Source organism: Talpa europaea (assembly GCF_964194135.1).
Source record: "Talpa europaea genome assembly, chromosome: 10".
Lineage (NCBI taxonomy): Eukaryota > Metazoa > Chordata > Mammalia > Eulipotyphla > Talpidae > Talpa > Talpa europaea.
In genome coordinates, this window is record NC_140077.1 from 8,308,494 (window position 1) to 8,316,710 (window position 8,217).

An 8,217-nucleotide genomic window follows, 5' to 3' on the forward strand; every position below is an offset into this window, starting at 1 on the left:
CGGATCGGGGCGCGCGAGCTCGAGTCCCCCGGGCCGGGGGCGCCCCCCGCCTCCGCCGCCCTCCCCGGGGCCCGGCCGCCCAGGCCTCACCTGCCCGCGGCCCGGAGCCGCCCCCGAGGGCCGGGCGGGGCCGGGCGTGGAGGCCGCCGGAGGCCTGGACGGCGCGGCCGGGGATGGTGGGCCCCCGCGCGGCCCCGGAGGAGGGGGACCCCCAGTCGGCCGTGCCGCCCGGCGGCGCCGGGGGGGCGTGTTGACCTGGTCCCGGGGAGGTCGGGCCGCTGCGAGCGCGCCGGGCCGTGGGGCGCCCCTAGGATGCAGGATTGAGGCTCTGGGCTCCCGGCCCCCCGGCACCCCCCCGCCCCCCGAGGGGCTCCGCCTGCGCGGGTGAGCTGGGTGCAGAGACAGGGGCGGAAAGATGCTGTCCGAGCAAGCCCAAAAGTGGTTCCCGACCCACGTCCAGGTCACTGTGCTCCAAGCCAAAGATCTTAGGGCAAAAGGCAAAAGTGGCACCAATGACACGTACACTATCATTCAGCTGGGCAAGGAAAAGTACTCCACCTCGGTGGCCGAGAAAACCCTTGAGCCTGTCTGGAAGGAAGAGGCCTCTTTTGAGCTGCCTGGATTGCTCATGCAGGGCAACCCAGAGAAATACATTCTTTTCCTCATAGTGATGCACAGGTCCCTGGTGGGCCTGGATAAGTTTTTAGGGCAGGTGGCAATCAACCTCAATGACATCTTTGAGGACAAACAAAGAAGGAAAACAGAGTAAGTTACGTCGTTTCTTTCGAATTTGGGGGCACTGAACTATAGCTTATTTACGGGTTTTTCTGTTCTTGGGAATAATTGTACACCTGGGGCATTGGTTTTTGGACTGAAAGGTGACCCAGTTTTAAGCACCATCTTTGCATGAATCTGAAGTAAAAATAGCCCTTGGGAAGCAACATTTTTAACTGCAGTCATTAGTGATCCATTATTCTCTCATTTCTGTTTGAGGTAAACTCGTTAAATAACTGAGTATTTGGCACTGAATTTTACGTAAATGAACATTCTTTGCCTACTGTGAGGGCAAGATCACAGTGCTGACCACACAAAATAACATACATGTAAATTGGTACCATCTTTAAGCATGATCCCTTTCCAGAAAAGTAAATCTCCCACGATGTCCCATGTACATGTATATGTGTGTTGAACTCTGAAGCTGTCCAAAGATAAATTTCCAAATTTAGAACTCACTGTGTCATTTCAGCATTACCAACGCAATTTGGGTGTAGGGTAGCTCAACCATTTTTTTTCAGGGCAGTACATCTTGAGGAGTGTAAAAGTTTTAAAAGTATGTACAAACATCCGCAACCTTGAACACACTGACTTTTTCCTTTGGGTATCCAATGTATTGGAGCCAGTGTATTATTTCAAAGTGGTTCTGCAAAACCAGTGTGTTTAGACCATACATAATGTTGTTAGAGACAACAATTAAACTCCTGTGATGAAATGATTTCATGACATTTCCGGCAGAAATATAACCTTTGCAATGACTTTCATGCTTAGGATAGATACATTCTAATTTAAAAAATCATGATGTAAATTAACACTCGATCATTATGTCTTAAGTTGAGAAAGAGTGTGTTTTCCGAGCTGAAAAATACTATGTTCTCACTTCTTTAAACTTAACGTTATTTCTAGTCTGAAATTGATGGGAAAAATGAGAGAAAATATAAGTTGACTTTATAAACTTTGTAAACTTTGAAGTGTATTGTAACTTCAAATTTCATACAGTCTCTGCAGTGCCTTTAATGTTAATTTCTTTTCTATATATCTTCCTACAAACTTCTCTTGGAGTTTTTGTTTTTATGGGTTTTTTTTCATGAGGTCTTTACCTGAGATTTAATATATGTAAGATAAAAGAGTAGCGAGATAAATACTAGGACTGCAAGGGGAGAAATAGTAAATACTTAAGCTAATTGAGGAAATGTAAATATTTATGAAACAGGAGAAAAAGGTTTAAAAAAGTGCAAAGTTAAATATATATCAATCATTTTAATAGAACTGTTTGGTACTTACAAAGTGACATTTGGTTTCCTCTGAGGAGTTCTTCAGCAAAATTTACAGTAAGAAATTGGTAATTACCAAATATTTTATTTGAAATTGCCAATTTTGGATAACACTGTGTAATACTTACAGTGTTTTAAATGTAAACTTTGAAGTATATTGTAACTTCAAATTTTCATACTGCATCTGCAGTACTTTTAATGTGAGTGGATGATATTTCCAGGCCTCTGAAATATAAACTTTTTGAGTGCAAGTAGGCCCCAGTGTGACCCCGAAGATTCTAAGGATGAAGTCAGCTTGTAAAGTTTGTTTTTGTTTCACTCCATGTCTTTGGCAGCATCACACTTGCAATAAATTTGGCTTTAAGCAACATGCTAATATTGTACGTTCCCTACTGAAAGTCTCTATTGGCTACTATGTACAATTGATTAAACCTTTTTTTGGGGGGGGAACGCTTTTAAATATTATCAACAGGACTGGTGATGTTATTGCATTTAAAGTGATTTTCCAATGTTATTAAATCCATAACATTTCTTCTTTGTGGATAAATGGGGACCACATAGTTGATGAGATAGCTTTATTGGTAATATTTCTGGTTTTTTAATATATTTAATAGTTTCCTTTTCCAGCACAGCTGTACATGTGGTACTTTAAGAGACAGACTTGAGCCACCGGTGTATTGCAAGAAAGATATTTAATATTCTGCACAGAGCTGCACCTTGTCAGCATATTCCCAAGTGCTTTGTAGAAAACTGGTATGGGCGAGGAAGGCTGCCAGCTGATTTCGGAGTCCCAGGAAACTGCTGGGTGTGACTCTTTTTACTTTTGACACCGAGGACAAGTATTTACAGCTTGTTTTCCAGTTGTGTCACGACAGGTGAAGAAGTGTGACAACTAAAACTAAGATTTTACCTATGTTTGTCCCTTGAAATGAAAAGTCTATGCCGCCCTCCTACCCCCCCACCCCCCTTAACTAGGGAGTTGGGGGGAAGGGCCTGAGGCCAGAACACTTTGAGTGGGGCATGGAAAGAGAACTTCTGTATCTCCCACTTTAATGGGTGTCTGGGTTGGTTCTGGCAGGAGATTTAAGGGACTAATACAGTGTTTAATAATAGAATGGTAAAATCGTTCGTGCTGTTATGTAATATCTATTGATTTTTTTACTACATAAGTGGGTGATGTTGATTTTTTTTTTTAAATGCTCATGAAAAGTAATAACATCAGAGTCCCTGGAGTTAGGTATGACTCCAACACATGCAGCGTTTAAGACCTGTGCGTGCATCTCTGCGTGCACCTGCGTCCTGGCCTCTGGCACTCTCACTGCCAATCTTGTCCCATTTCTGACCACACAGCACCAATTGCTTGGGAATAGTTCCCACATGTGTGGTGGTTTTGAACATGGACCTGTGCCCACTAAAAATTGAACAGAGGCCATATACAGTTTAAAGCCAGCACTCCAGAGGTGAAAAAAAGTCAGCATTAATTCTCTAAGCCTCAAATGCTGTGTCTTCATTTTATCTTTTTGAAGCCTGGGAAAACAAGTGCTATCTCTGAAATGATTCTTGAAGGTCTCATTAAGACTTCCTTACCATATCATTTTCAAATAAAGCAATGAAAGTTATTCGTCATGCCAGTATTTTAAATTAGTGTATTTGTTGAAGTTCTGTGCAGTTTTTCTTTGGGGGAAGAGGAATGAAAAATGCTCTAGTTACAGTTTGTATTCCCACACTGACTCGCATTTAGTCCTTAAAGCTTTCTTAAGTCTTTAGTGTTCCTACCAAAAAACAAAATAGTGTGGCATCTAGACACACGGTAATAGAGTTGTAACTTGGTTGTCTTAAGACTATAGTTCTAGAAATACAAGTTTAATAAATGTTTATTTTCTTGCAAGGCAAACTGCCTTCAAGGAGTATGTACTCTAGTAGTAGAAAACTGCACTGCCTGTTTGGCCCTCATGTCTCCTGAGAAATAGTGTCCTGTAACATGTGACCAGTTGTGCCTTGTTTAGCCTTATTAACATATGTGCTTCATCAAGTATGAAAGGACTACTTTCATGCAGATGTTATCCATCAACTTGAGATGTTTTCCTTATTGACTTTAATCTGACTTGGGGACGTTACTTATTCTCTGTTCTTCACTTTTCTTATCTATGAAATAAGATTGTTAAAGTAAATGATTTATTTGGTTTTACTTTTAAAATTCTGAGTTTTGATTATCTTCATCCCCTTCCATTAATTGGCTATTGGTTTAATTTTTTCCAAAGATTTGCTTTGATTTGTTATGCATATAGGATTCTGTGTGCTTGGGTTTTGTTTTGTTTGATAATTTTTTTCATAGTGCATGTGCCTATTTTCTGTATAGCTTGAGCTATTAGAGAATTTTTGAAGTTACCATCCATCAGAAGCATGTCTCCCCCATGGAGAGTAACTGTTTTCCAAAACTGAGTTAAAAATAATTGGTATGAAACTTTGTTTCATTTCCAAGCCTTTCGGTCACCAGTGTCATAATTACATAAGTTTGGCTATGAGCAGTTCTCTTAATATTGTCTCTCTACAGATTTAATAAACTATTCCATGTAGTTTATTGTTACTTCTATTTTTAGTTCCCATGTCTTTGGATTTCACCATTTGTCTCAGTAAGGGAATTTTTTCAGTTTAAGGTCTTAGGTTAATGCTTTTTGTAAAATATCTGCCGCTGTGTTACCTGCTAGGATGTAGCTGGTGTGTGATTATGTGCCAGTTTTCTCTCCTGCCTGGAAAGACGTTTGCACCGTCTTCTACTTGGTGTATAGTAAATGAAAGCTTCTGGCATATCCTGTTAACAGCCAGAGAAATAACTAATGTAAAATTAGATCAGAAGTCGTCTGTAGCTAAGAAAACTTGCTATGCTTGATTAGAGCTGTTTTTAAACAATAACCTGTCAGTAGGAATGAATATTATGCTTTATTATCAAGTGATGTGAAAATGTTGTCAAAACTCTCTTCCAGACTTGATTTTGCAGTTTAGGCTGTTGTCCTGTAGAATGACCACTTGTCACACTGACAACTGGAGACTTTCTCTTGGATAAAAAATACTGTAAACAAAACCAAAATAAACTTTACTGCCTTAGACATCTTTTAAAAATGGGCATGTCATACATTGAAATGGCTAAAATCAGTTGAATATTTTTTATTTGGTATTGTCTGGTAGCAACAGTCAATGAAGCAGATAGATTCTAATAGGAAGCGTTTGTGCATTTTATTCATCACTGTGTGTATCTTCTTGCATTTTACTGATTTTGCATGTTTCATTCAGGAAACGTCTTTGATCCTTTTTATATGAACCTCAGTTACATTCTTGCAGTTTTCATGATTAGAAAACTACATGTGTTAGCCTCCAATATTAATAAAATTCTTTGAATTATTTTTCACAGAAGAAATATTTTGGACTAGGGACTAAATGTTTTTTATTTCATTAAAATGTGGTCATTATTTGTCATTTTCTTCTAGACCTCAAAAATAGATTATGTTAATGAATTCTTTCAGCGTCTCTGAAATAGTTAATGTTAAAATATGTTGTTAGGCCACTACAAGACCTATCCCAGATGGAAATACAGTAGTTGCTGTTGATAAGAATTTCTGAGGTTGATTTTCAAGACATGACAGAAAAGATTATCTAAAGACCTTTCCTACATGTGGAAGACCTATTCTTTTGGTGTGTGTCACATGGCAGAGATCGTAATCAGCTTTGTAAATGAAGCATTGAATAAAACCAGAGTGCTCTGGCTGACAGGTTCTGGTCCAGTCTTGCATTGCCTTGGTGTGTAGTAGCTTTCTCTAAGTAGCCGTTTGTGTATAACAAAGCTCAATGTCCTCTCATCATTACATGTTACAACCCATTTTTTCCTTCTCTTTAAGGTGGTTTAGATTAGAATCCAAACAAGGAAAAAGAGCCAAAAACAGGGGTGAGATAAAGGTCAATATTCAGTTTATGAGGAACAATATGACAGCAAGCATGTTTGACTTATCAATGAAGGACAAAACAAGATCTCCTTTTGCAAAATTAAAAGATAAGATGAAAGGCAGAAAAAATGATGGAACATTTTCTGATACGTCTTCGGCAATCATTCCAAGTTCTCATATACCTGATGCCAATACTGAATTTTCAAGTGGTGAAATACAGATGAAATCAAAACCAAAAAAGCCTTTCCTTTTGGGTCCTCAGCGACTCTCTTCAGCGCATTCAATGTCTGATTTAACGGGGGCCCACATGTCTTCTGAGAAACTGAAGTCTGGCACCATTGGTCAAACGCATCTTCTGGGACGCCAGATGGATTCCTTTGGAGCACTTCCAGAAAGTGGTAAGTGACCTGTCCTTTCCAGCTGTATTGTCAGTGCTCTTTTAGTTCTTGAAGTTTGACATGTAAAGGTAGGAAATAAAAATTGCTGTGTCCTGGTAGTATTTTTTAAATGTAGTCATCATCTATTTCTTGATTGTCTTCTGTATTCCAGAATGATAAGCTCATTGAAGGTGGAACTTGTCTGCATTCTGAATTGTATTTATATTGTCAGATGATAATAAAAACGAGTCCCAGTCTTTCTTTGTGGCTTGGCTGCCTTTTTTTTTAACTGCTGTTTCTTCTCTTTTGAAAGCCTGAAGCATAAATGAATATTCCATTTCATCAGAACATTCCTAGAAAAAAACCTTTTATGTTCAGAAGTAAGAAAGTAAATTTAATGCTGCTGATAAAAAAATATCTTTGAGAATTTATAGCATTATCACGCAAAGCAGAAGCTCTAGTTTTGACATTATAAGTTGCTTATGTGATTCTTTATGAGCTGAATAAATTGCTAATTGTCTTGCACTATATTAATTGTTATTAGCCTACATACTTCAGACACCTATACCTTAGCACCTTAAGATTGTTTTCCTTGATTATTTTACAGGTTAATACTTTTAAATAGCTAATTGCTCTCATTCTAAAAGCAGCAGTATGCACACAGAATGTGTCAAATAGTGTGATGTAATGTGTCATTGATTATGTACTAACTACAAAATTGTTTGCAGGAAGTCTCAAATCTCCACACAGAAGAACATTAAGCTTTGATACTTCTAAAATGAACCAACCTGACAGCAGTGTGGATGAAGGTGAACCTTCTTTTGGAAGACAAAACGACCCATTTACAAATGTGACTGCTTCATTACCCCAAAAATTTGCAACACTGCCAAGGAAGAAAAATCCATTTGAAGAGAGCAGTGAATCATGGGACAGCAGCATGAATTTATTTTCAAAACCAATTGAAGTAAGAAAAGAAAATAAAAGAGAGAAAAGGGAGAAAGTCAGCCTCTTTGAAAGAGTGACTGGAAAAAAAGATAGCAGGAGATCTGATAAACTTAACAATGGGGGATCCGATAGCCCATGTGACTTGAAATCGCCTAATGCGTTTAATGAAAGTCGTCAGGGCTATTTTGATTATGAGTCAACTAATCCGTTTACAACAAAATTCAGGGCTTCAAATATAATGCCATCTTCAAGGTAAGCCTAACACCGGCAGTTGCGCTATTTTGGAAACTATAGTAGATAGCGCCTTTCAATACTTGACTATTCTAAATTCCTTTTATTTTACTTGAAAGGAAAAGTTCTTATTTTTGTAATTAATTATGGGGCTTGGCAACATTGCATGCATCCTTGGAATTGATCTTAGAAGGATAAAAGATTCTTGATCCCTACCCTAGTCTGCACACAGGCCAGCCAGAAACACAGAGAACAGCATAATTTTCAGTGAGACGTGGGGAGAGTGACCCACCAGTGGGTGTTCATTCAAACCAGAAGTTTAGGTAATACGGTGTGTTTCTAGATATGATTTTCCAGGGATTAGTTCATAGACCAGTGCACCAATAGCGGCCTATGGACTGCTTTAGGAAATACCAGTTTCACTTCAGTATTAGTGGTTTTTATAGGAGGTGATAACTATCCTTATTAAATGACTATTTAGAAGTGTGAAGTGTCTTTGTGTGAAAGTTTATTGGAATTCAGTGACTTGTGGCTACTTTAAGGGCTTTAAAAAGTATCTATATGATGACTTATAGGCATAATCACTGTCATGATGAAGATTAGATTTTTGAAAATCTGAGTTTTTTCCTATGGAATGTTTCTTATTCCGCCAGTACAAGTTGGAACTATGTGCATTTC

The 8,217-nt window shown here is 38.9% G+C and overlaps 1 protein-coding gene across 1 annotated transcript in view; it reads left to right on the forward strand.

The window, feature by feature from the left end:
• Nucleotides 1-415: 415 nt before the first annotated feature.
• The window catches only part of RAB11FIP2 (RAB11 family interacting protein 2), a gene marked incomplete at both ends in the record, with an annotated part of 30,752 nt that continues 22,950 nt past the window's right edge, over nucleotides 416-8,217 (forward strand). Inside the window, 7 exon segments of the mRNA XM_084244385.1 lie at nucleotides 416-765; nucleotides 3,024-3,027; nucleotides 3,030-3,044; nucleotides 3,046-3,083; nucleotides 3,085-3,165; nucleotides 5,942-6,384; nucleotides 7,092-7,560. Coding sequence (XP_084100511.1) covers nucleotides 416-765; nucleotides 3,024-3,027; nucleotides 3,030-3,044; nucleotides 3,046-3,083; nucleotides 3,085-3,165; nucleotides 5,942-6,384; nucleotides 7,092-7,560 — 1,400 coding nt within the window.